The sequence below is a fragment of the Nomia melanderi genome, chromosome 8 (genome assembly GCF_051020985.1).
Source record: "Nomia melanderi isolate GNS246 chromosome 8, iyNomMela1, whole genome shotgun sequence".
In the NCBI taxonomy this organism is placed as follows: domain Eukaryota; kingdom Metazoa; phylum Arthropoda; class Insecta; order Hymenoptera; family Halictidae; genus Nomia; species Nomia melanderi.
Window position 1 is genome coordinate 14892174 of NC_135006.1, and position 27694 is coordinate 14919867.

Below are 27694 nucleotides of genomic sequence, written 5' to 3' on the forward strand. Positions count from 1 at the left end.
TCTAACCTAACAACTCTTCGTTTTGGTGCCAATTAACATTCATTCTAAATAGCCAGCTACAGTTGCGAAAACTTAGATTTATTTCTGGAACAGATTTTTATGCTGATCTCAATGCGCCGGTCGAATACGATATACATATGTTAATTAAAGGTATCTTATAAGCGATTAGGTATCTATTGTTTCAACTCTATGTACAAATCTCCTATATCGGATTTAAATTATTTGTGTGGCGGCCAATCCCACTGATGAGGAGGAGATTCCTCTACCAGGCTTTCCCATGGTTTCCAGAGTCTCATCTTTTCTGCGAGGCTCAGCTCATTCTTCGCTTGTATTATTAGCTCCTCCACTTGTCCACAGCCTATTTTCTCCTCTATGTCTGCTACGTTCTTGGTCTGCAAAATTAAAATGAATCGTCTGATAGTGTGTTACTATGTTTCCAAGAGAAGAGACAGTTAAGCGTTGCAGGAAACTTTGAAACATTACCTTACGCACGATATTATCCCTTTCTTGAACGAGCTTCATTGTGTGTCTTTTATAAGCTGATTCTTCCGGAAAGTGAGTCACAATACGCAAAATTCTTGCGTACAGATCCGTTAACACAATATGGGGATTGTGGCAGACAGCAAGACCCGTTATTCCTGTCGTCTAAAATAGTAATACACTGTCAAAATACGTACCATAAATAAATCCCAACGTATATTGTTATCGAAATGGTTATGTTTTCAAAACCCCTCGATCGAAGATAAATCGACGGTTTCTAAATACTATTTTCGTCGTCATCGATGTTTACGGATACTTTACCTTCTTCAGTGCCTGGGCCATGATCGTTGTCGTGATTCAAATCCAAAGATAACCGATTATGCGATTCACCTTTCGACAAACTATACACTCAACTCGATTCGGCAATGTACTTCTCCATTAGTGACACTGTTATTATTATACTACCATGAAATAACAAACAAGAGTGTATACGAGTGCACTATCGGTCAAAATAAAAAGCTATTTCACCACGCGCAATTTAAAGTAATCCCGAACTGGCAGAGCTCTTTCTTACACCGTTATATTCCATGGTTGAATGCTCCATTTTTAAACAGATGCAAAAGTACTGGCAATGAAAAATGCCTTCCAATACTGTTAAACTATTTACTAGTTCACATTATTTGATATGTTAAAAATTTTTAATAATTTCATATCCTTATACACATACGTAAAATATTGTCACCCTATAAAGGGCACTCATAGTAGCAAATATTAAATTTTACTAGAACTAATCTCCAATACGCATGCGCGTATTAGTTGTATCTCATTAACACGATTACCGAACACCGCAATATCGAGACGTATGCATTACAAAAATAGAATCTTTTCTTTTTTCAGTAAAGTAGACCAAGTAATGAAAGTATCGATTATGACCAAAGGTTCTAATATAAATTTCACTCTCGTATATCTGCTCGGTCCTTTTAGAAGCAGTATTAAGAAATATTTCAAGTTTAGACGCATGTCGTAATCACTCACCATGATTAATGGTAATTAGAACTTTTAATAAGGATCTGTGGTAATAAGGAAATCTATTTAAAGATGGAACATTTATTTGTATGTTTTTACGAAAAAAAGTGTTTATCGGTTCGATTTTGCGACACGTTCGAGTTCGTCCTTCTTTTTGATCGCATAGGAATTTGACGAGCCTTTGGCAGCGTTGATGAGTTCATCGGCTAGGCATTCTGCGATTGTTTTAATATTACGGAAAGCAGCTTCCCTAGCTCCAGTACATAATAACCAAATCGCTTGATTAACGCGTCGCAATGGAGACACGTCCACTGCTTGTCTCCTAACTGTACCGGCACGTCCGATACGTGTAGAATCTTCCCTTGGTCCAGAATTAATGATGGCTGTCACGAGAACCTGATGAAAATCATAAAAAAAATTGTTATACATCGACAATAAAAAACAGACATGAATGAAATGATAAATGGTGGTATTTATTATTTACCTGCAAAGGATTGTCGCCTGTGAGGAGGTGGATGATTTCAAAGGCGTGTTTTACAATCCTCACTGCCATTAACTTTTTGCCGTTATTCCTACCATGCATCATAAGTGAATTTGTTAGACGTTCCACTATAGGGCATTGAGCTTTTCGAAATCGTTTCGCTGCATATCGCCCAGCTGAATGTGGAAGATACTTTGCATTCTTCTCTTTAACGGCAATATAATCTTGCAGTGACATATCATTCACCTGTACATCATCGCAATTCCACCTGCCGAATAACTTAATCTCTGGTAATTCGGCAGAAAGTGTCACTTGTAATGTTGTTGCAGTGGGCACCACTGCATCGTCAAACGCTTCCATGTCTGCCATGATTTATCTGTAAAGTGTAAATCATCTTTTATTAAACAGAATAATTTACTGAAGATCTAACTACGTATAACAAACGAAAGAAAACTATCTGAAATGGAAACATCTGAATTCGACAAATATAATGCATCTCAGTGATGAAAGCAGTGTTCTGTTTAGGTGTGAGAATGTATTGTTGTTTATGAATAAATGAAATCAAAAATAAAATGATGATCATAATATTAGCGTTTTGATCAGGAATAGATTCGAAAACAGTAAATAAAGTTTCTTTGTGTCAGATGTCAATGAACGCAACGTATTCTCAACTAAAAAATAAGCGTAAAATTTGTATAACCGAATCACAAACTTGTATTGGATGGCGATACTTCGTAGAACTTTCGCAAATGTAGCACACATATGAAATACTATTTGCTCAGAGACTGAAATTTTATCCGAGAAACACATTTCTTAAGTCTTGTTGATACGAAATGTATGGAAATCGTGAAAACATGTGGCCATGTGGTTATACGGACGGTAGCAACACTCTCGACTCATATACTGTGAAATGTAAGAATACATTTACAATCACTGACAATCTTTACACATTTCCAATGTTTCAAAGATATTGTTTCTTACACGACCGGTAGGAAAATTCGTGGAACATCCGAATTTCTTACCACACTACTTACGTTCACGTCTTCGCTGGAGTAAGCGTGAACAGGAAAAGGCCATGACAGTGGTGGCGCTTCGGCCAGTGATTACCGGATTTCAATCTACCAAGTCAATTTAAATACGCAACGCAATAATAATTCAAGTCTTTAATATATATCAACGACATTCGAAGAACAAAATTCCTACGTTATTTAAATGACCATGTTATCCCTCGAAAGGTTAACAAAGCAAAAAAAAATAAGCTTCGGTATGAAGTCATTAATTTGACTACGAAGTGTTTACGGCAGTTCTGTAAACGCACAGAGACGATAGATTTGTGAGTTGCCATTTTGTGCGTGTATTTACGATTAGTTTGGTTCGAAATTTTCAAGCTCGTCGATTTTTAGTAGTTTTTATTTGTGTCGTTGTTATATTCTAGTAGTACGGATACGAAACGGTCGTTTACAGTGTGTGATATGTGGTTTTCATGTAGTGTTCTGGGTTAGTACCGGTTGCCGAGTAAACCGGTACGTATTTGGAAGGAAAGTTCGTGTTAAGTACGGAAGATGTCACTATTGGGAACTCTAAGGCAATTTCCGGTCTTTCAAGAGAAACGGTAAGGTTCGTTTTCATTTATACATTCGTTTCGATAAATGTCATTGCCGCTGACAAGGCAAGCGAAGTACGTAAACGTGTAATTACCATACTATGTTACGTCGCACTATATTATATATACTTGAACTTAGTTACATATCGAAGATACTCGAGGCGCGAAAACGAGCAGCCAATCAAACACTCAATTAGAAATCAAGCATTTCCAGTTTCCCCATTTACATCTAATTACAATTACATTTGAAACATTCTAAATCACGAATCATGTTTATGGTCTAATTTAACTACCGTTCAAGCCTAAACGCTACGACAATGTTTATACCGATAATCGACTTGGACTGAACAAACAAAAGAACTTGTGCATTCGTCAAAATAATTTCTACCGAAATCCAGTTATCGTGACCAGAAATCGAAAACAGAAGCCGTGCCGATGCACTTGATCTTCTTTGACCGGAAACGTCTTACCGATTCCTTTTGATATCTTCGCCGAGAACGTCTACCAGTTTCTTAGTACCCCTTACGAATATTATGGGAGGTTAAAAGGGAGCTGTGAAACGGGGACGTCGCGGAGAAATAATTTCTCGAAGCGTGGTTCGAAAGCGGAGACGCAACGGCACGCAACATTTCGACTGTTTTGATCTTGCCGTTCGAACGGCTACAAAAGGCAACAGCTGCATCGTAGAATCTTCCGTTCGACTCGGTTAGCTGCCGCGCGACGCGTTCACTAGAGATTTGTTTCGGAGTCCATGCGTAGTAGGCAGTCCTTGGAAATATAAAGCAAAAGTAGTTGAACAAGTACTGACAGCCTAACTGTGGGGGTTCGAGCCAAGGGTGTATCCTAGCAACTCGTCGAATACTACCGCTAGAGGGTACTTGTTCAGTAACGTAACCAAAATGTTCGGTACCTAACGTACCGATACAATTTTTTCAATGTAACCTTTTACCTTCCCCTCTGTCCGGTTAGAGATTGCTGGCATTATCTCGCGCTTCACCGTTATATTGACAAACATTTCTTCTTCAATCTGCCTGGGAGGATTTTTTATGGGACGTTCGCTATGCCGACATAGAGAACTGTTAGTTACCAAACAACCCAAAGGGAACGGTTACATCGGAATTCCTAAAGATTTCACTCGTTTACACCTAATTGCACTAGGTACGGAGATGAAATTATTTTCAGAGGAAAAATTCAAGTTTGCATTGGTTTATCTACAATTTTAACTCCTTGCACTCGAGAGGTGACTCTCGGTCACTCGATTCGATATAACAAAATTACAAAGTGTTATATGCGATATCAAGTTTCGTATAATGCATCCATATCCGAAACATTTATGTAAAATAGCTTTGTTTCTTAATTTACGTATGTTTTCTCGTTAATTCGTTTCAGATAGTGTCGTCTGAGTTTCATTGGAAAGTGTAGAATATTTCTAGTGAAAAGCTTCCGAGTGCAGAGGATTAATTTCTCATCTTTCGAATGTTTCATTTTCGAAATTTTTAATATAAGTAAAAATAATGCTGGGGGTCATCTTTCATAGAGAAACTTCGGTCTGAATGTGCTAACGTTCATTTCCTGGAAAGTGCACATCAAGCATGTACTTACACAGACGTGCGCATGGTATTAGGGAGAAGAACAAAGCAGTTTCATGATAACGGAGGAACTGTTTTTCAAACTCGTTCCCCGTCCCATCACTTGTTTCGCAATTCTATTTGTATTCTATTTGTATAATCACTCCGCGATCCATTTCACGTTTGATCATCTTCACTTTTTACCTTTTACTCGTCCTTTTTCATCCCTCTTTGTCGGAATAAGAGCGACAGGAGGTTTCGGGGTGGAAGTAAAGTTCATTCCATCGATGGCTCGATCCTCGTCGTTCCGCTAAACTGTTATTCATTCGGTTGGCGAGGATGTTATCTCGTTTCAGTTTCCTAAATGCGGCTTAACCAATTCGGGACCAATTGTACACCGACTGTGCGATGCATGGACCGCGAATGTTTATGCGTTTATGGGAAATCCAGAAGTGCAGAATTGCACGGAAATTACGCGACACGAAAAACATACAAAATATCCAAAGTGCAGCGGTTTCTATAATATTTCTAAAAAAAAACATTTGTCATCGTAATTGCATTTTTCTAGATATATTCTGAATTTACATTCATTTATTATGTTATTTTACATTTACTTCGAAGTTCGTAGTTCATTGTTATTCAGTAATTTTCATGAGTAAATACATTTACTCGACGCTAATCCTCTTATAACAATTGTTCCCAAACAGTTCGCTATGTTAGGCGATCAGTGACCGTTATAACACTCAACGCGTTAAGTATATTACGAACGTTTGCACGGGGAAATTAGTATTTGTACGTGCAAGGGGCGCGGGGCAGGGAAGTTGAAACCTTCGAGGGAAATTCGGTCCGAGCGATAAGAACAGGAGTACGAAATTGCTGCGAGATAGATGGTGGATAAAGGCGGACCAACAAGAGGGGAGAAACGAGTGAAAAAGGATCGAGAAGGGGGTTGACGAGACCACATGCCGCGAATACTCTGCTCCTCGCTTTCCGTCCCTTAACCCCTGCAGCTCTCCTTGGCCGCGGTCGTGTCTGCACGTTTCCCTCGCGTTGCTCCACTCGCGCCTCGCCCGACGAAACGCGATCTGATTTTTCCTCGAAATTGTCCCCGACGATCCGACACTTTCCTCGATTTCCGTCTTCCTCGCCTCGTTTCCCGCTGCATCGAAACAAACGCATCGAAAATACAGCTCGATAAGCAAAAGGGATTACGGATTCACCGGAACCGAGGGAACGCCGGGCCGCGGCGCAGAGGAAATTGCGAAAAAGGGAGAAGGGAAGAGGGAGAACGCGACGATTGAGCCACAAAATTGCAACGGGCCAGTAAAGCTAACGGTTTGGCGATCGTGGAAAGTAAAAGGCCGCAGCTTGCGCCAGATAAACGTACTAAAGGGGGTAGTAGTATCCAACGACTTCCGTGTCTTCCGTGTCTCGTCGCACGTACGAGCGATAATCGTCGGTCAAATTCGCGTGCGGGAATTAAAGGAGATAACGCGTTCAACGGTCAATCGGATTTCGCTGGTACGAATCGAGCCAGCAGTCTCGATCGCGAAGCGTTCGGTTCGAGTGGAGGCGTTGCTCCGAAACCTGTTCGAACTCGCAAGGAGGACAGAGAGTCGAGTTCGAATATTGTTTGTCGTCGAAGGATTTAGTGTTCGTAATAGTATCTAGGAAGATCGACGAGACCACGCCCATCCGGGTATCGATTCGTTGACAGGGGGTTGCTTTCCGTTCGCGCTTCGCTCATGCCAAACTCCCAACTGACAACATCATCGTGGTCTCTGAGAGTACGGGCTGGCGATGCTCGTCTTTCGCGTTTGTTCCGTTGGTTCTTCGCGTCGATCGCGAATACCGGCCGAGGATGGATCAAAGTTGCACCCCTTTCTTCCGGTCGTTACAAAGATGATGGAATCGGCGGCGTTCCTAACGAGTTGCAACGAATATTCCTAGCCGCGAGAACTTATTTCGCCTTTGGTCTGGAAAGATGGGAGAGGGACTAAGCGGGATGTTCGGTGGGTTAAAGGGACAGAAGGGGCGAAGAGAAATAGGAACCGATGAAGTAGGAGGTGAGGATGAGACTCGATTCGACTCGACTCGACTCGAGTACGCGAGGATGGGTATCCTTTCATCGAGGGGTGTTTCGTATCGACCGTTACTCGGCTCCGCCTATCGAGAGTACCAACGCCACGCGATTTCTCACTCTTGTTTCTTGCGAAACTGCCCCGGAAATACGAATTTTCGCTTCAATCCCATTCCTTACATGGCCGACGACACCGATGATATCAACAGGAAAGAACGTTTACATCGAACGGACCGATGACGTGTGCCACCGGAGCACGTTAATTTCCAATAGAATAAAAGAGAAAACTGACGAAAAGAGCGCGTTTACCTGGTAGTTTCAGCAACGCTCGAAACGCGCGTTTCGTGTTTAACCTCGGAAGCCTCGCGCGAGATGGGCCGTTGATCGTTTAGCTTTCGCCGCCGTAAACCCATCCCGATGGTCCACTCCGTGTACACGCGGTCGCTCGTATGATGTGCGTGACCGTACCGTAAGCGGCTAGAGAGATTGTGCACGAACAAAAATGAAAATAGAACGAACCAGCGAATGAGCTATCGGGGCGACGCTCCGCAGCGAGAACATACGGACAAACGAGCGACCGAGCGGAACGATAAAACGATCGAGTTAAAAATGCATCGTAGACGCGCGCGATCATTTTTCCGGCGACCTGCCGGCGAATTGTTGCCCGGGGGAGCGTTTCAACGATGCAAAACAATAATCGAGGATGCGACGTATTCCGTGCGCGCTCGAGAATCCCGCGGCCGTTCCCTTCGTCTCTCGATTTTCAGGCCGCGAGACGTCGAGGACAATCGTGTCGGAAGCGTAAACGTATAAATCTTATGACGACGATTTACCGGATACTTTATCGAAGAAGTAAAGTACCAATCTAGTCGGGAATCCGCTTGAAATCGAATCGATGCGATATAAAAGAGTCGGTGACGTCCGTGTTCGCGTATCATGAAATGTACTCGCGACCGTACAACGTTGCAGGGCATGTTTGTATAGTTATTTATACTTCTTATTTATTATTTATATTCATACGTACACGTGTACACACTTGTACGAGCAAAGTTATCGACGCGTAATCGTTTCTTTTTTTGCAATCTTCCGATCACGGCACGCACGTCGATAACGCGCCGATACACAATAAAATCGTGAAGTCAAGATAGAAATCTTTTTCCTCGGGCAGATTAGATATCGCAGGCGTAATTCGCATAATTATCGCGCCGGTGCGCGTCTCATTTGACGATTTTACGTTGGAACGGTCAACAAGGAAAATAACGTAACAACGTTACGAAGGAAATGGATTTTGACGGTAGTTTTGACTGCAGGCTTTAAAAGGTCAAGTTCCTCTAAAGCTATTATTAATGGGACGGGGAAACTGCTACGTCCATTTGCTCTTAACCACGAACCACGTCGTACGGTTCATTATGGGAACTAAGAATCGTCGAGGAGAAAGAGATGGTGCTCGAGCATGGTCGCATATGCGCCTGCGTGCTCGACAGAGAGAGACTCTGCGAGGTGGCAGGGGCGGGAGGGGTGAGGGAGCAGGGGGAGAGAGAAGAGGGAAGAGAAGAATGAAGCAAGGGTTGAAGTGGTACGGTGCCGAGGAGGGAGAAGGTTGGCGACGAGGAGAGATAATGGGAGGAAGAGAAACAGAAACAACAAAGTCACGGAAGAAAACAAAAATGCTCCTTCTGTGTATCGGTTTTGGATAATGCCTGGGAAGCTAGATATATTTTAGGGGACCGAACCGGGGCGTGTATACAGGATTCTAATCGGATATCTGCCAGAGTATTCTATTAATGCCAGCGAAAAAGGGTACGATGCTTTTCGGTTGCCGGGAACGAATATCCTGTTTTACATGTTGACAGTGAAGGATCACCGTAACAACAATAAGTCGAATAACTCGCTCCGGACATTTGAAATATTATTTGTCAGCGACGAACGGCTGAGATAGCAGTCGACGGGGTTTGCTCCGACGCTAGAACTACCGAGAGTCGACCATCCTATATATTTTAATATTGTAAGAATATATTTATTGAGATTTCGATTTGATTATATTCAAATGTAGGCGTTTCAATCGATTCGTTTAGTCGTTTCTAAAAGTGCGCTTGTCTTTTTGGTAACTGCGAAAGAAATCTGAAACGAGTAATTTTGACCCATCTAGTAATTCTGGTGTTAGAAGACGTTGCGCGAGATGATAGGCGGTGGTGGGGAGCGGTGGGGAGGACAGCGGCGCGGAGTAGAGGGTAGGACATAATGGAGAGGCCGAAAGAGAAAAGGAAAAAGAGAGACAGTTTTGTTTAGATGTACGCGAGAGTATTATACATACATAATATACATAGAACGATGCCGGTAAGCAGGGCTGCTCCTGGTTTCGTTGAGGAATAGAAGGAGGAAGAGGTGGAAAAGGTGGAGGTTGGTCTTGTAGCTCCTTCGGGCTCCTTCGTGCTCCTTCGTATTTCTTCAAGCTCCTTCGGCTTCTTTTCTTCTTTCCGGGTTTTGCCACGCTCACCGTGACACCACACGGCCTTCGGTGGAAGACGACGGAGGACGCCTGTGCAGAACCCTCACCCTGCTTCTAACGGTTGCCCATCACCGGAAACCGTCGACCGGGTGCCCCATTCCTAGTCCTTTGCAGTTTCCTGTTTGAATCTGTTGAATCCGTTCAATCTATTCGATCCACATTGTTCATTCCTCGATGTTCGAATAGGTACACCATCGCGGACCCCTCGGAATCGGAACGAACACAAGAATTTGTATTTTTCTATGTTCACGTATTTGCGCGCGAACGGTAACGATGCGAATGCCGAAAGAAACAAAGATCGGTAGATTAGAGTAATGTAATCGGAGAAACTCGTGCGAATCGATCGATCGACCGAACGTTTATTCCAACGTAGCGACCTCTTACGATCGTTTACATCGTTAACCTAAACCAACGACAACAGGCTGGAACGACCTGAACGAACGTTTACCGGTTAAAAACACGGAACGAGCGTTCAACCGTGACTCGATCCCGATACAGTGACCTTTATACGATCGATGGTAATCCCGATCAACGAGGGGATGCGATGAAACGTTGAATCGATTTACGAGAATGTATGTGCAACGATGGAAATGATTTTACAGCGACTGCCAGAACCAGTAGTGTGGCGATTGGCGCAACGGATACGGCCCTGCCCGAAGTCGACCGAGCACGGCCGGGTACGGCCGATCTTGGTGGAGGCCCGTAGCCATGTGTTGCGGTCTGCCGTGAGTGCTTTCTGACAAGGGAGGTGCGGTGTCTGCGTTTTTTCTTTACTCCTTGGAAACTAGAAACCCGCGATTTTCCGTGCTGCGAAGCGAGGTGTACGCGACCAAGGCATCAGGGAATCGCGTCGGAAAGGGTGCGGTGTGCTCGGACGCCAAATCAGCGAGACATTTTGGAAAGAAAGTGTGTGTATTTCTCACGGCGTCGGCCGAACGAGACGACGAAGAAGGAGCTGCTGCTGCCTGCCTGCCTGCCTGTCTGTCTGTCTGTCTGCTTGCCCTGTCTGCCAGTTAGCCAGCCAGCCAACCTGCCTTGCCTGCCTGCCTGCCTGCCTACTACCTTCCTGCCTGCCTGCCTGCCCGCTTGTCTGCCTGTCTGCCTGCCTGCCTGCCTGCCTGCCTGCCTGCCTGCCTGCCTGCCTGTCTGCCTGCCTGTCTGCCTGCCTGCCTGCCTGCTTTGCTTCGTCTCTCGATGTGTACGCGAGGCTGTGTTCGGTGTGCGATTGTGAGAGTGCGCGATCGAAACCAACGGCACCGATTCGGACCAGTCAAACACCGGTAGACAGGTCCGCGAACGCAAACACCGAAAACAGAGTCATCCAGCGCGAACCAAGAAAGAGAGAGTGCGCACGATAATCGTATCCTCGATAGTTACCGGATAGAGACGCGCAGGGTGCTGCGTGCAAACATCTTTCTCTTTCTCGCTGTGAGTGTTCCCCCTCGCTAACCCCTCATCCTCTATCTGTCTCTCTTTCTCTGACACTGACTCTCCGTCTCTTTCTCTCTTCGTCGCTTGCTCGCTCGCTTATTCGTACACACATACACACGTACATTAGCACACTCACGGAACCTCGTTCTGGCTCTGTCACCGTCCCCTTCCCCGCGCTTGACTCTCGTACCTTGTCCATCCTTCAGTCCGCGTCTTTCTCGATACTGTATCTCTCATGTGTGCGCGCGTGTATCGGAAGATGAGCGCGCGAGCAAACGAACAAACGAACGAGTGCGCACGGGCATGCTCGTCGTTTCTGTGTTGGTATTAGCATCGGCCCGTTCCTCGCCGTGTTTTGTGTATCCTACTTGTAAGCGAATGTCGGCTGGACAGTATCGGTGGCTATCGTCGCGAATAAATTGTGACGCGAGCCGCGCGTAAAAATCGCGTGTCATCAGTTTCGTAAATTGGATTCTGTGGCCAGGATATCGTCGTTTGGTGCCTGAGGGAGTGCTCAGCGGAGAGTCGGGAGCGTTTCGGAGCATCCGTAGGAGCTGCGAACGGTTCTCGTGGTCGTCGCGCGGCGTCGAGGAAAGAAGGAACGAACGAATCAACGAACGAATCAACGAACGAACGAACGAACGAAAGAACGAACGAACACTCGTGCGCCGAATACGCACTGTATTCTTCGCCGTGCACACCGAGAAAGGTGCCCGTCCGTGTCGTGCCTGCCTGCCTGCCTGCCTGCCTGCCTGCCTGCCTGTTCGCCTGCCTGCCTGCCTGCCAGCCTGCCTGCCTGCCTGCCTGCCTGCCTGTCGTCCCCTTCCTCTCCGACCATGTTGCGCGTTCGAGTTCATCGAGTGTAACGAAAAGTGATGTGTCCGCGATTTACTCGCGTTAAGAGATAAATCGAATATCTCGACGGAGGAGATCGAGTGCGAACGCAGGCGGGAGGGGAACGAACAGGGGTGGAGGTGGAGGAGGAGGTGGCGGTGGAGGAGGTGTGGAGTGTGCACGAGGTGTGGGAAAGAGACGAAGGTGAATCGACAAAGTGAGAGTGAACGTGTGCCCAGCGGAATCGATCGACTATCGCCGAAAAAGAATACGAGATAATCGACTCGGGTTCGATCGAGTCTGTGCGCGGTGTGCGACGCCGTATTTTAATTGTCGGATTCGTTGTCTCGCTCGCGAAGCTGTGGCCTGCAGCACCAGCATCGAGGATCGAGTGATTCGTTACGAGTGTGACACGACGACGACCCCTCTGTGTGCGTGCGCATGTATGTGCGTGGGAACAGGGTCGTGAGGTGAATTTGCCGCGTGTCACGAGACACTACTCTCGGCTCGCGACGTCGCACGGAAAATTGATTATCTTTCTTGGGACTGGATTACCTTGTGGAATGCACTGCCATCGACGAGTCCGCTCGTATGACCGACAGACTGACAACACCGGGGGGAGGAGGGATACTTTGAGAATGGCTGAATTTGGCCAGCGTGTGTACGTCTAGCCGTCGATACGCGCGCACAATGGTAAGAAGCTTGTAACTTCCGTCGATCGTACTTGGAGCGCGTGTGTGTGCGTGCATGCGTGCGTGCGTGCGTGCGTGCTGGCTACCTAGCTAGCTAGTTAGCTATCTAGCTTGCCCGCTAGCTCGCTCGCTCGTCCGCCTGCTTGCTTGCCTCTGCCTGCTGCATACTTCTCTTCTTCTTCTTCTTCTTCTGCACACAAACACGGCCCTGTGCATGCTTATATATCGTGCGCGCATATACTATACATATAATAGCCACCACTTGACCGTTGCGGCGTACTCCTCGTAGTCGGAGTGTATGCGCTTCGACTTGCCTCGCCTCGCTTCGCCTCGCCCCGACACGGCTTGCCTCGCCTCGCTTCGGCTCGCTTCGCCCCACCTCGTCTCCCCACCACGCCTCGCGCTGCCTACCTCCCCACCCCACCCGACCCCCTCTCGCCCCACCGCGGCCCGGCGAGCCGAGAGTCTCGAGCGGCAAAACCGAAGCCGGTACGCGAACGCAATACGTGTCGTGCACACATTCTCGGCGGCCCTGCGAGCAGCGAACCACTGCTCTCTTGTCTTCTTTGGAACCGGTATCATGTATTTTGCAGTATGATGCGCGTATTACTTCTATGCGCCGTTTCAGCCGCGACCGCTTGCGTTCGGAATGTTTTTCATCCTGTAGTGGCCCCCCGATTATCGGAACCGTGTTCAGGCCGTCGGTCACCCGGACCTTGGCTACCCGAGCTCTCGATTATCCGAACCGGCGATGGCATTGTTTTTTATCTGTTTCTCTGTGTTACTGTTATTACTTTATCGTTCCATTATACGTACTAATTGTGAGCGACGCGGGTCGTATAATGGTCCGGTTGAACGGTAGTGGAGCCTCGGTTATCCGAACTAATTAGGAGCAAGGTGGCTCGGATGATTGAACAGCGAAACAAATGAAAAGCGACGCATCACTGGTTCGTATAATCGAGAGAATTTCTGCACTCTTGGAGGGTTTCTTGGAACGGGTGTCTCGCTTCGATGCTTGATCGTCGGAAGTTAATATTTCGAGGACCTTTGACGATCGATCGATTAATCTCCTTTCGTACGCGTAACCTTCACGCGTTGTCTCGCGGATCTGTCGGATAGTGGAATCAGTTTCGGAGTAGCGCGAACTGTTCGGCTCTTTCCTCGTCTCCTACGTTCGCCGAGGGGAACGTAGGAAGCAAGCGAATGCGTTGCAACTGTACTTGAACGTAAACGTGCAAGTTTGCCAACCTTGTTGCAGTATTTGCAGTTTAAATTACGTAACGAGGAACGCAGTTTTTCATTCGCGGGAATATAATGGCTGCGCCTTAGGAATGGACGTTGCGTCGCAAAAACAATCGCTCGTCGAATTCGATCCGATCTTAATCCAGAAATCCCCCCCGCAGCTCGAGTTCTCCGTCTATTACATTGCATTCGGCTGGAGGGATCGTTGCACCGTTAGCCGAAGGTTGCGACGTCGTAACGATGTTAGCCGCGTATCGACGCAAAAGCGTTGATCGCGTCGTCGACGTTTGTCGTTCTAGCACGCAACGTACATGAGCGCGATGCTCCTCGTGTACGTGGCCGCGTACGTGCTGCGACTGGAGGTTGTTACGATGAGTGAGATCGTTCGAGATTCGCGCAGCATGACTTACGATCGCGTAACGTTTACACCAGAACTGCCGAGCACTGGAATGGATCAACTCCCGTTTCCTATTACAAATTACATTTGCAATTACGGCATTTCGAGCTAATGCTACCTCAGTGTACTCCGTTACGTGAACATATTCGATAATTCACGAGGACACTTCTCCCTTAACAACGGCAAAACAAGAAATTACAGTCGCACGGTAAATACGTTGACTGCTGCGATAGTCACCGACGATCGGAGCTCCCAACTTGACGTAGAATGGAAATATTTACTAACACGAGCACTGCGAATAATGAACAATCATTTCTAACACCAGTTTCCTTAATTACAAAAGATCAATCACCGTGCAGAACGGTCGAAATTCTCGTGGCAGTCAACGCGTTAACTGCCAGCCGCGCAGCAGGTTGACCGAGGAGTTCGATGTCACGGAGTGCAATCGCGAGGGCTCGTGATGCAGCCGGCGACCTTGCGTCTTTGTTCGGAAGCATCGATTTCGCGGGGAAAAATCGTTAACGCGACCGCGAGCGAGATCGAGGGCTAGGAGATGCGGTTCGGAAGTGGTAAAGACGCGAGCGCGCCTGTTTATGCACGTAGATAGGTGCACGTACATACGCGGGGCCCCGATACGATCGCTATTGTCGGTTTATAACCGAGAGAGCGGTGAGTGAACCCAAACGATCCTCGTGGAGAGTAATTAGCGGTCGCCGTTGGTGGGGCGGCGGATCGACGGAACGACGGAACGGCGGAACGGCTACGTTGCCGACCTCGAGGTGTCGTTAACGAGTGGTTTCAACGGTTGTCCTCGCAGCGAGAACGAGTAACAGTCGTCTGCTAGCGATCGACGCTAACGTTCGATACGTTACTCGAAACGCGATCAACCGGTCCGTCTGCCTGTCCGTCCATCTCGGTTTCAAACGGATTTCATTGTGCCCCCCCCCCCCTACCTCTCCGCGTTAAACGCGTGTCCATCCGATAAAAACTATCGCGTGTCGCTTTCAACGGCATTCTTCGGAAATGGACACCGTGTTCGCGGCATTGTCGAACTCATCGTCGCTCTTAAGGCAGCATCTACTCGCCAGAAATGCATTCGAGGGGAAACTCGGGATGGTTCGCTATCGAGCGGACATCTAGCTGTAGATTCGCCTGCGTTGCATTATCTCGAACCGGTCTGCATTTCCTCTTCGCCGTTCTTTGCGCCAACTGCAAAGTTGATTGGCCTTTTTGAATATTTCATGGAGACTGCAAGAGTTTATGGAGATCCGATTGATTCGCAGTATTGTCTACTTGTTGCGCAATTGATTTCTCTAGTAATTCTCTGGCGAGAAAAGACACCGGGGACTGGTCGTCTTGGCCCATCTGGTGGTTCTAAGATTAATACACCCGATTCAAGCCCGCGAGACGTACGTTATTCGCTCCGTTTTGCCAGCGGTACAATCGTACCGTTGCCCGAACCAGGTTCGCTCGTGTATGAATGCCCGCGCGTGTGCATTATTGCAACCAGGAGCCGATTAAACCGACTTTAGACGCATGCTCATCCAACGGTTGTCGCGTTTCCAGCGATAACCCTTGTTCGATAAAATTGCTCGTCCGTAGCACCGCTGAATCGTTGTCGCTGCTTTTGTCACGAGTGTGTGCGCTCGTTACGGGAATACCGAATTGAAATTATTCGACGATCCTTGGAATTGCTTCTGTGTTGACTCGAAGAATCGGCAGCACCGTTGGAAAGCTTCATACGAAATTCACGGAGAAACGTTGGTCGAGGAACAACGATACAGACCAACGTTCTAGCAATTCAGTCATGATTTATCGCGAACGCGCGTAACCCTGATGAACAGGAAGCGACTTCTGGCTGATTTAGATTCACTATTATATCACTGCTTCGTGAAACCAATTAACTTCGTCGCGTCATTCGTTATTTCACAGCTTCGCGAAGCCGATACGAACATACAGCGTGTAGGAATGTACTGCTGAGAGATCACTCGATGATCGGGCTGAAGAATCATACCGACCGATCAGTTTTTAGTTTTTCTCACCTAATTTTTGGTTGGCTTCATTCCCCGATTCCTAATACGATCATTGATTTACTGTTCGCCGATACGGCTACACGTGACCAAAACTATAGAACTAAATTAGAAATACACCTCTTCTCCCTGTGGCGTTGCAGCCAACGCATCGAGTCATCGAACAACTGTTCTCGGGTGGCCACCCAGCAGTCGCGTTTTTCAGGCAGAACTCGGACGACTCGTTTACGATGTTTGTCGCAGAGCGTACCAGTGATGTTAGGCTAGGTGTGACGCGCGACGCGTACAACGTCGACGAGTCAACCGTTCGCCTTTTCTTCCGTCACTGGTCTCCCGAGTCGCAGCGCGGACGCGGCGGGGAGTGCATCGCCGCGCAGCTCGAACTCGCCCCGATAACTTTAGGCCTGCTCGATCGAGCGGAGAAACGAGGAGGGAAAGTTTTCGAGAACCGGAGACGATCCGGTGACGCGGATGCTCACTGGGCCGGTGATCGCGTTTTCGAGACGCGAACCGTGCAGAATGAACCGACAAAGAGTAAGCTGGAACCTCGATTACCCGATTTAATTGGGCGACTAACAGTCCAGATAAACGAAGACTCGAGAGGGGATTCTTTCAAGCTCGCTCGCAAAACTCGAGCGCGAGCTCGAGGCTAAACGAGTGTGCAGTTTCTGGATAAACACGACTCTCGAGGATTGATTAATCGAGGTGCCAGCGTATTTTCAGTGGCCGAGCGTGGTCGTTCGATCTTTTGGCCTCCTCGGATCGATCAAGGGAGGAAACAATTGTCTTGGGTCGCGTATGACAAGCGTTTGCTGAAGTTTCCAGATTGCTTTCGTTCGAATGCCCTATGCCTATATCTAGAACTGCAGCCGTATGGCTTACACGTAATTTAATCGGAGGCAGAAGTGTTGACTTCCGTCGTTTTAATATTCTCTTTAGCCCCGGAGAAGCGTCGAATCCTTCTATTTTTCGTTTCATAGAATTCATCGTTTTCGAAAATGAAAGTCTGCTGCGAACGACTCGGAACAGTACTCCTGTAATTAAATTCCCATGAGAAACAAGCTTCTATGAAATGTTCTCAGATGAATTAGATGCTAATATCAATGCTTAATGGTAACGATTAACACTGGCATTCTCGTATTAGCATTCAATCGATTCAGGAACAGTTCACAGATAATCCTTTCTCGAGAACCCAAAAGCGCACTGCTGCTCCAAGCCGCTCGTAAATTTATTTCTCCGCTATGACCGCCGTAACTACCACTAATCATATACTCGAAAAGGAGGAAAATTCTATACCTACGTTTCCTCCGAAGTACAATAATGGATAGCAGAAGAGTAACATTTATTTCTGATTCAGAACCATCGAGTGGTATTCATGCCCCTCAAATCCTGTTCAAAATATTCGCCGCGAGTCGGACAGGCTGTTATAACGCGAGGGGTTGAAACTGTATAATCTTATGGGACTATGGTTATCGCGATATTACTTATCGTCAGCCGCGTATCGGGCGTACCTGTTATAAAGTGAAACATTCGGTGCAGTAAGGTCTGTCGGCGTTCGTCCACGCGTACACCGTAACCATTGTCGCTACCATTGGCCGAACAAATTCGTGACCCGAGCGAATCACGCGGCCAATACTTTCCCGGGGCAGGGACGTCGGGTCTACGGGCAAGCACAAAATGGCTGCCAGCAGGAGCGATCGACCGTGCGTGCGTGCGAGCAAGCGAGTTGCCCGATGTTGTTCTTCCCCTCTCCCTGTTGCTCTCGCTGTTCCTTCGTACGGTCGCGCATGCACGCGCGGCCGTGCTCGCTCCCGTTCGCGCTGGTTCGCGGCCGTTCGCGCGCGCACACGAGATAGAAGCCGGGAGAGCCGCGCGTCGATCGGATCGCCGATAAAATATCGTCCTCCGGCCCGTTCATAGCGGAGCTGCATGATTTCGTTTAATCCTTTGCGCTCGACGGTCCATTATAAGAGGAAATCGTACACAACTGCACCGAAAGTTCCACTTAATCAGTTTACCTTGCAGTTTCATTCCAAGTAACGTTTGTATTTCCGTGCCATTTTATCCCGGTTGTTCACTGTGCTGAGGGTAAATACGTCCCAGTGATCGACGGGTGATCTAACAAAAATTAGCTCAAAGGATTCCACGCCAGTGATAGGATAATGGATAGGGTAGCAGGGAACGCGTCATTTGTACCTCGAATTAATTGCCGAATACGTAGCTCCGCGCAACTACTGTCTCCAACACAAACGCTTACATTATTAAGCGAGACCGTATATTTCCACGCTCCGCTCTTCATCACCGGTCTGATCGCGGCTCCGTTGCAAACGTGCCCGTAGCCTCGTCGCACTGTCCCTTTCTCCTGTATTCGGAGACCGACGTTGTCCTTCCTCGTTCTCTCCCTTATTCCGATCTCCGCGTGCGTTCCCCCGGCCGTGGCTCGAGTTATCTTTCCATCGAGCCACGTCTTCCTCCGGCGCGTTAACACGGTCATGTGTCAAACGCGTGTTCCTCCGGTTCGCGGTCGCGGCGCCGCGGCATCGGTGGAACGGCGTTCGCCGTCTCGTTTCCATTTTCGTTCCCCTCGTAACCGCCGCTGCGAGCAGGACTCTGCGCCGCTGCTCCTCCTACTCGGCGTCTCCGCGATGTATTCGCAGAGGTGATCGGTTCGCTCGCCGATCCCTGCCTCTTCGCGCGGACTATCCTGCCTCGCGGCCTGCGAGCACCGTCCGTTGCACGAGAGGTGGCACTCTGGTGTTATTGGTCAGTTTGCATCTCTTCCCATCGCACTTTCGATACTGACTTGCTATTTATCGACACGATTACACGCCGCCGATCGAAGCTACGGTGAGCATTGGATAATTGCAACGCGCAAGAGGAACGGAATGTTGTGCTTAAGTAGAGATAGAGTCGAATCGACCGTAAGAAACGAAGATTTCAGCGGTAGAAAAGAACGCGAGCGAATAGAAGGGACTCGCGATGAACTTGAGATCTGTTATTCAAAAATCGAACCTTGTTATCTTTAGCTTCTGACGAATGAAACGTCGATCATCGTGTCTGCCATGTTTTCCCGATCAAAACGACACCAAACACGATAGAGTTACGATCGTAATTACTCGTATAATAAGCGATTGAGGTTTCGGATGTAGAAGAGGCTGCGAATAAAAGAGAAAGGGACGTTGAAATCGTCGACTTCGACAATAGACGGATCATGTTACACCATTCAACCGTGGCCGGTCGTCGAGCGGTATAGTGTGTTAAAAGGAACCTGGCGGGGATACGGTGGGAACGGTGTTGTTGTAATTACGAATGGATCCTCGATGTTCCAATTATCCGATGTCCACTGTATCAACAAACCGCGTAACGATCAACCTTTCTGGCCGTCGTATCGTCCCAAGTGCCAACTCCGGTACAACGGACGGTACTTAATTACACGGTTCGACGCGTGATAGTCTTTATCGGGCCGGATTAACGAGGATGTCCGCGTGTCTCCGTTTATCGCGCGCAGAACGCGTGCCGGCCAACGAGAACCGCGAACGCGGCCTGAAACGTGTCGCTCGGAATCCAGGAAACCCCGGGAATCGCGGCGACGCAGGCGATTCGTGTTGGTTCGACGGTCGCGATAACGCTGCAGCGGGATCGACCGACCTGCGGAAGAAAGGTTTCTCCGTCGCGGTTCTCCCGACGAACGCTGTCGTGACTTACGAGCGAACGACTCGTGACTTAACGTTTCAATCTCGCAAACTGTTAGACGTCTGACGACCGAACGCCCGTCGGTTTCATTTTGTTGCCTACATCCGTTTTATCGTGCGTTCAGATTTTACGGAGGGATCCATTGGAATACAAGGGGAATTCGAACGGAAAAGAATAAGACCACTTTTTCGCTTTCACTTGTCGATCGGGAGATATCTATACCATGTATCTATACCTTCAACTGTTTTTAGTGGTACGCTGAGAATATCCTTTGTTTCCGTTAGGTATCGGCGATATTTATAACGCGATAATTCCCTCAAGAAATGTGGTCCGTCTCTGCTGGACTTGTCCTGTCGCGTCAGAATTTCCTCGTGGATTTTCCTGGAATGTGCGAGGTCCGCGTGCAACGAAACACGCTTCGGTCTTTGATGATTCTGACAGGGAAAGATTAACGGTCGAGCCTGCGACCGCGGCCGCGACCGCGAAACCACGACCGCGACCACGACAGCGACGAAACTTGCATCGGTTGGCTCGCGAGGCTCCCACCAAATGCGAACGGTTTCGAAATTAAGGACGTCTGCGTCGAAATTCGAATCGTCGTTGAAATAACTCCCGTTTGGAATTACGCGACGCGGGAAGGAAGCGTAAAGGGTTTCTCGTTGCAACGGATGTATTAATAAATCCATCGGCTATGAATAGGAAAAAAACATTGAACGATGGAGTGCAAACGGTAGATCGAAAGTGGAAGGAAAACACAATAGCTGACGACCGGAAGAGAAGGGAATCGGAGGGGAAAGTGGAAATGCATAAGCGTCTCGGTTTTGATTGACGTGTAGAGGTCTTCGAGTAATCGATTTGTCAACGGTTCGTTGATGACGCGGACTAGACCGCGGTATCGAATGCTTCTACGAAATCCTGCGTGTATAAATAAAGCCGAGCGATTGGAGACAACCGGTGTAACGTTGCTTTTCACCAACTTGATCGTTATCGGTTGGCTCGGTTAACATCGAACGTTACTGTCTCTGCGCCGATGAAAGATTACTGCGAATCTGCGAGCAATCGTTGGCTTCTGATCATTCTAATCACAGTTCAGCGACGAAATTCACTGTCCAGTGAGACTGCTTACAATGGATGCGTGTTCGGGCGAACTGGCGTTCCGACGAATGAACATTTGGAGATCGCGCACACGCTGCTAACGGTTTATCAGTCCATTAATCGGATTTTCAATCGCGAATGCTTCGCCAACCATTCGTTAAGATCACGCTGCTTTAACCCTTTGAGGAGGATTTTGAAAATATTCGAAATCTTCGAAGGAAGCTGGAAAATATATGTCAAGATTCCTAAATGCTAGAGAAAAAGAGAAGTATGTGACTCAGATTTTCTCATTTGAATAATTAAACTATTCGTTTGCAACTTCGTGTGCCGGACAAGGAAGTTTGTCCAACGCGTCGACTGCCACGGCAGTCATCGATGGTCGGAGCTTCTAAATTACAAGGAAATAATTATAACTTCTAAGATAATTGGTGCTGAATAAAGATGTTCAGTGGTGTAAATAACTAGATGATAGTGTAACGTAAGAATTACGGTACCAACTAATTAATGGTTCCTCCTTTTTATCCTTGCTAACGTGTTAAATGGCTACGTGTTCGTCCTCAGAGGGTTGAAATAAAAGAAGTTATAATTAAGTTACACGTTAGCCAAACACTTTAATACCGCATCAGGTTTTCGGATCGAATCAGAGTGACACCATAATACGCTATCGTCGAACCTTCCAATTTGCATAGTCTACGCGTTACGCGTCGTCTCGATACCCGGGCCCCGGATACCGCGAGGCGTTATCGACGCATTATCACGACAAATACACCTACCGCGTATCGACACGTCGGGACTGTTATTATCGAAATTGTTGGGGATTGAGCGACAATTCTAGACATTCCTCGCGTACTCTCTCATCTTTCCCCGTTTTGCACGGTTGACGCGTTGACCGCCACGAGAATATCCAGCGTTTCGTGTTGCTTATCCTTTCGTAACAAAGGCAAGTGACACTGGAATTAATTATCAACGATTCAGTATCCTAGTCCTTTAGTTACACTACTATGTAATCATTTATGTTACTAAATGTTTCGATTTGGGATCAGTTTTCTTATTGTGATTCTTTTCATCGATGAGTTGCTTGAAAGGAATGATGAGAAACAGATCGACGTCGGATGAAGGTAACGCAAGTGACTAGATGATAGCGCAACTTAAGAACTCTGATACCAAATAAGCGGACGCAGCTATCCGATAACTAAATAAATGAATTCAACTATCGATGGAAAATATCAGAATACCCGCAACTGGTTTAAAACCAGTATCGCCTTTACTCGCTAATCTTTTATACCCAGTGACGAATAAGTTCGCGAACTTGGATTTATCGAGTGTCCAAGCTCTCGAAGGCACTCACCCCGTTATCGTGCATCTCGCGATCGATTAAACGATCGCCCGGATAACCGTAGATAGCAGATACATCAACGGGTCGAACGATCGGTCGATTCGAAGCCGCTCGGAACGGAAACGTGGCATCGATTGCGACAGTTCCCCGCGTTCGGGGCGATCGGAGTGTGTACGCGTATTATAAATATTGATAGAAACGATAGCAATAAACGATACACGCGACGGTAAATATTATCGTTCCTGTCGGTAAACAATGACGTTATTAACGATAATTGGTCGCGGGCAAACGTGCGTGCACGCGTGCACGGTTTTCTATATGTCGACGGGAATGGAATGCGCTACGATCATCGAACTGATGAATTTCGCGTGTTCCTTGGTGCGTAGTACGAGACGCGAAAGTACGGGATGGGGATCGGAAGATCGGTTCAAAGATCGACTGCGAAAGAAACGGGTTTTTATTCCGTTTTTCACGATCGTTGGGTTGTTCGAGAAAATCTATTGAAATTAGAATCGCGCGACAGCTACATTAATCAACTGCAATGAAACACGAACTCATAATAATTTGCTTTTCCTTCGATGTATCGTACCATCTTAGATCGCGATGGTGTATAGGTCTTTAAGTGCGCGAGGGAGTAGAAGAAAGATGGAACTCGAGTTAATCATTATTAGGAATTTCGACGATAAACTATTATAATGTATAGGATTGATTTGAACCGTATTTTATAGTAAGATCGATGATGATCCGTTGGATGTTAACAAGTCGAAGCTCCGGGGCGCGATCGCATTTGCTTCGAGCGCGTTTTACGGGAAAGCTAGTAAGGAAAGAAGGGAAGGACGGACGAGGAGGATGTCGCGTCGAATAATACAATAATTTACTGTATCCCGTGCGGCCGACTGTCTGGGACGGCAATGTCGACGGCGACGCCGATGCCGACGCCGACACGACTGGAGCATTGCCAAATGCCACCGGTAAAATTAATCGTTCCCTAACACGGATTCCCCTCTAAGTGGGAATGCCACTTTGTAGTCGATGAACGGCTGTTCGATGAGATTTTTGGAGCCGGGATCGGCGAGAAAGTTAACGGGCCGGACGGATACCGACGTGTATCCTGATCCGCGCCGACGAAACTTTCACGCGTATCGATGATATACCGACGACGATTCCGTTTTCCAATCGCGACCGCGCGTCACACCCTCGTTCGCTGATCTTCGTTCCGTACGACTCGCATGCACACAGTGTTCGTCCTCGTTGAACGGAAGATTGTTCGCGGCGAACGGGTTCGGTGACGAGATGATTAACCGTCCGGCGGTTGGAGCCAAATTATTTTAAACGAGCCAAAGAAACGAAGCGAAACGAAACGAAACGATGCGTCGCGTCGCGACGCGATCGTATCGAAACGCGCTTCAAGGGATTCAATGTTTTGGTTACAGATCGACGCAACGACAAAGGGCAGCAGCAGCAGCACGGTCGTCGTTTTAGCGTTGGGATATCGGAAGGGGGAGTCGAGCTCCGTACCGACGGTTGGCGAACGGACGAAGGGAAGACACCTGAAAAGCGTCTGAGGAAGCGGTGGGAAGAGCACCGTTTGGGTGGGCAAGGCGAGTATCATCGCGGTGACGACCCGCTCGCATGCGACTACGCGAGACTCGGTGACGAGAAAAGACGAGGAACGACAAGAACCGCGGTAGCGGTCGACGGTGTTGCGAAAAGTGTTGTCGAAGGGCCGGCGTAAAAAGACGGAGAGACGGGGGAATCGGAGTCGGAGGAGGAGGAAGAGGAAAAGAAGTTCGTGGCGTACGAGAGAAGACGATCGAATACCACCTTGAACACGATAGCGAGGGGTGTACCGGAAGCGAGTGGGCGAAGTTCAGAGAGGGAAGCTGTGAAAACGGCGAGGAGAACGGAAAAACGGGGACACGAACACGGGGATAGAGATAGACGTTAGGAATAAGAATCGGATCCGGAAGCGGAACCGACGGAAGGGCCGGATTGTCCGAACATTAGGGAATATCGGTGGAGGGCAGCTGCGAGACAGTAAAGTGATGTGTTCGATGGACGAGGCGCGTCTGGCGGGCGGAGGTCGGGGTAAAACAGACGCGTGTCGCGCGCGCTGCGATTGCTTCGAATCATCGGTGAGAACAGGCGGGCAGTCGGTGATCAGGCTGGCGGGCGCCGGGGAAACGTTTCAAAGGGCATGGCGACCACGCCACTAGGCGGTCGCCTCCCTAACGTAAACCGCAAAGGACCATCTCCGTTCGTCGGCGGTGGTGGTGGTAACAACGCTAATTACGGCAACGGTAACGGTATAGGTATCGGTAACAACAATAATAACAACAACGAAACTGGTGGCAACAACGGCCATCACAACAACAACAACAACAATAATAACCACAGTAATAAGAACAACAATCATAGCAGCAGTGGTAGCAGTAGCGGAAACGGTAACAACAACAACAACAACAACAACGTTGGACACCGTAACAACAACATCGGCGAGAGCAACGGTAACAACAGCAGCAGCAGCGGAGGCAGCAGCAATAATAACAACAACAACAACATCAAAAACCGCGTCGACGGTCACGGAAAAGTTTGTGTGATCGAGGGCGCCAACGACAACGACACCGATCTCGTTGCCAGCGGTGGCAACGGTAGAAACGGTAGCAGCGGTAGCGGGAACAGTAACAACAACAACGGGAACCGCGCCGGCAACGGGAAGCACAACGGCGGACAAGTCGTCGGTAGTTACGGTGGAGGAGGAGGAGGAGGAGGAGGAGGTGAAGGTCAATCGTCGAGGAGACAAGAGCAACATCAGCAACGAGGATCGGTAGGAAGGGAGCATCGGGATCATCGGCATCATCACCATCACCATCATCACCACCATCATCATCATCACCACCACCATCACCATCAGGGTCGGGACAGGTCCTCGTCGTCGTCGTCGTCGTCGTCGTCATCGGGACAGCAGCGCGACTCTAAAGCAAGCACGGTGGCTGCAAACACCGATGAGCTGGACCCGGCCGCGACGAATGCGACCAACAATTTCGAATACGACGACAACGAATGGGACATCGGTATAGGAGATTTGATAATCGATCTTGATGCGGACATAGAGAAGACGAGGGACGAGAAATTGAGCTCAGGGACAGGCATGGCTTCTACGCCTGCCTCGGCAGCATCGACTTCGAATACCCCAAATCATCACCACCACCACCATCATCATCATCATCAGCTTCAAAGCTCCTCGAACGGCTTGACCTCCTCCGGACTGTCTTCGTCCGTGGTCGCGTCAACAGGGCCGAACGGTTGCGGGCAATCCTCCTCGTCGTCGTCGTCTTCGTCTTCTTCGTCCTCCTCTTCGTCGTCGTCGTCGGCGTCGTCCTCCTCGGTGTCCTCGTCCTCGTCCGCGTCTTCGTCTTCCTCGTTGCCGACCTCGGTGTCGTCCGCGTCGTCTTCCTGCGGTCTGAACTCGTCCGGACGGTCCAACAGCCCCGGTAACGGGAACGGGAGCATCGTAAGCGGCATCGGCGGGATCGGCGGGAACGGTGCCGGTAGCGCGAACGGTTCCGCCTCGATCGTACCCGGGACGGGTGGCAAGCAGATAAACGCCGTCGCGAGCGGCGTGAACGCCGCGCACGGTAATCCAGGGAATCCCGGCAAGATGGCCGTTGAACATTCGGCCACCGTCGACAAGGGCCTCAAGATGAAGATCAAGCGCACGAAGCCGGGCACCAAGAGCAGCGAGGCGAAACACGAGATCGTGAAATCGAACGAAATGAACGGAACAGTGTCCTCGCAGGACTCGGCCGCCGGGGGTGGCCCCGTGCCGTCCTCCGGCGGCTCCTCGTCCTCGGCCGGCTCGAGCGGCTCGTCGGCCGGATCGGCGATCGGACAGAACGCTCAGAACTCGGACTGCGCCACGGGACTCGGCGGCAACGGTGCCGGTGGTGGTGTTGGTGGTGGTGTCGTTGGTATCGGTGTCGGTGTTGGCGTCGGCGTCGGAATCAGCGTCGGCGGTGCCGGTAGCGGCGGAGGCGGCGGCAGCGCCGGTTGTGGCGGTGCTGGTAGCGGCGGCGGCTCTGGCGGCTGCGGTAGCGGAGCCGGTGCAGCTGGGGCTGGCGGTGTAGGCGGCCCTGGGGCCGGAGTCGCCGGTGTCGCCGGCGGGCCTGGCGGCGGCAGCGTGGTGGGCGTCCAGTCTTCTTCATCCTCCTCTTCGTCCTCGTCCTCCTCGACGTCGTCTTCTTCCTCGTCGTCCTCGAACAAATCGAAACCCAGTCACTCGGCTAGCACGGCCGGTGGCGCCGGAAGTACGACCTCCTCCACCGCCGGTTCGAAGAGGGGATCCAGCGGACACCGGAGAGACAAGGCGCGGGACAAGCACGAGAAGCCACAGAGCAATCACGCGTCGGCGCAGCAGAGCAAGCCGGAGATGAACGGCACGGTCAGGCCGAGCGGCGGCGGCAGTGGAGGCGGCGTCACCGGCAGCGGCCAGAGTCAAACGTCCAGTGGCCCGGGCCCTGGGCCAGGGCCAGGTCCGGGGCCGGGCTCGGGATTCGGGGCCGGCGCCGGACCTGCGGGAGCAGCCGCGCAATCTCAGGGACCTCCAGCGGCCGCGACCGCTCCACAACAGAACCAGGGACCACCGCCCAGCTCGCGGACCGGGTTCTCCGTCTCCCAAGGGCCCGGCCCGCCGTCCGGCTCCGTTACAGCCCCTTGTCCGCCGCCAAGCCCGGCGAGCGCGTCCGCCGCCGGACTGGCCGCCAAGCCGGAGCAGACCAAACTAGCCGCGGTCGCCGGTAACGGACCCTCCATCATCGTGACCAGTGACGACGCTATGGACTCGGCGGGAAGTCCCCCGCCTGCCAAGAAACTCAAGACTTCAGCCTCTGAACCAAAGGTAACGCGACGCGACGCCCCTACCGGTGATGCTCCTGATCTCCAGACTCGACGCGGTTCTTCGCGTTCTCCGTCCCCTAGTGACGGGTCACGACCACTTGGAACGTTCGAACTTGAAACGTTCGGATCGCTTCGAGTGCGATTCGATAGCCTCCAATTCTTGAATGTCTTGAAAGTCCTGGACACGGTACCAGTCACCTCTGTGCGATGTATCGTCACGGTGGACCCTGGACTTTTGGGAGCATCGAAGTATTAGAAAATAAGGAAACCATGTAATGATCCTTTGTTCTTTGCATTATTA

At 49.2% G+C, this 27694-nt stretch overlaps 3 protein-coding genes across 16 annotated transcripts in view; 1 reads left to right on the plus strand and 2 right to left on the minus strand.

Annotated features, from left to right (window-relative positions):
- Positions 1–57: 57 nt before the first annotated feature.
- Positions 58–1029, minus strand: ND-13B (NADH dehydrogenase (ubiquinone) subunit ND-13B). Its single transcript, XM_031969550.2, has 3 exons — positions 802–1029; positions 484–645; positions 58–392 (listed from the first exon to the last, which is right to left on the minus strand). Exons 1-3 carry the CDS (start codon positions 820–822, stop codon positions 219–221), a joined length of 357 nt encoding a protein of 118 aa, XP_031825410.1. The 5' UTR covers positions 823–1029; the 3' UTR covers positions 58–218.
- Positions 1030–1571: 542 nt separating this feature from the next.
- Positions 1572–3142, minus strand: RpS5a (ribosomal protein S5a). Of its 4 annotated transcripts, XM_031969549.1 has the most exons (4): positions 2969–3063; positions 2700–2890; positions 1991–2363; positions 1572–1902 (listed from the first exon to the last, which is right to left on the minus strand). In XM_031969549.1, exons 3-4 carry the CDS (start codon positions 2354–2356, stop codon positions 1618–1620), a joined length of 651 nt encoding a protein of 216 aa, XP_031825409.1. In that variant the 5' UTR covers positions 2357–2363; positions 2700–2890; positions 2969–3063; the 3' UTR covers positions 1572–1617. The 4 variants fall into 4 exon arrangements, with proteins under 4 accessions (XP_031825409.1, XP_031825406.1, XP_031825407.1 ...); XM_031969546.1 differs by lacking the exon at positions 2700–2890 and having other exon boundaries at positions 3022–3142; XM_031969547.2 differs by lacking the exon at positions 2700–2890 and having other exon boundaries at positions 3010–3091.
- A 107-nt stretch (positions 3143–3249) lies between these two features.
- LOC116423816 (uncharacterized) overlaps positions 3250–27694 on the plus strand; it is a 39872-nt gene continuing 15427 nt past the window's right edge. Inside the window, exons 1-4 of one of the 11 annotated variants that reach the window (XM_076369966.1) lie at positions 10153–10265; positions 10350–10653; positions 11663–12705; positions 23931–27394. In XM_076369966.1, the coding sequence (XP_076226081.1) occupies positions 24695–27394 (2700 nt within the window). In that variant the 5' untranslated portion in view covers positions 10153–10265; positions 10350–10653; positions 11663–12705; positions 23931–24694. The other 10 variants (XM_076369971.1, XR_012999153.1, XM_076369967.1 and 7 more) reach the window with 10 other exon arrangements.

Bases quoted from the DNA above. Each gene is read 5' to 3' on its own strand.
- ND-13B (XM_031969550.2), bottom strand. From the start codon at position 822: ATGGCCCAGGCACTGAAGAAG. The intron at 646-801 runs GTAAAGTATCCG...TTACTATTTTAG, and splicing joins TGGCCCAGGCACTGAAGAAG to ACGACAGGAATAACGGGTCT. The intron at 393-483 runs GTAATGTTTCAA...TTAATTTTGCAG, and splicing joins GGGATAATATCGTGCGTAAG to ACCAAGAACGTAGCAGACAT.
- RpS5a (XM_031969546.1), bottom strand. From the start codon at position 2,356: ATGGCAGACATGGAAGCGTTTGACGATGCAGTGGTGCCCACTGCAACA. The intron at 1,903-1,990 runs GTAAATAATAAA...GATTTTCATCAG, and splicing joins CAGGCGACAATCCTTTGCAG to GTTCTCGTGACAGCCATCAT.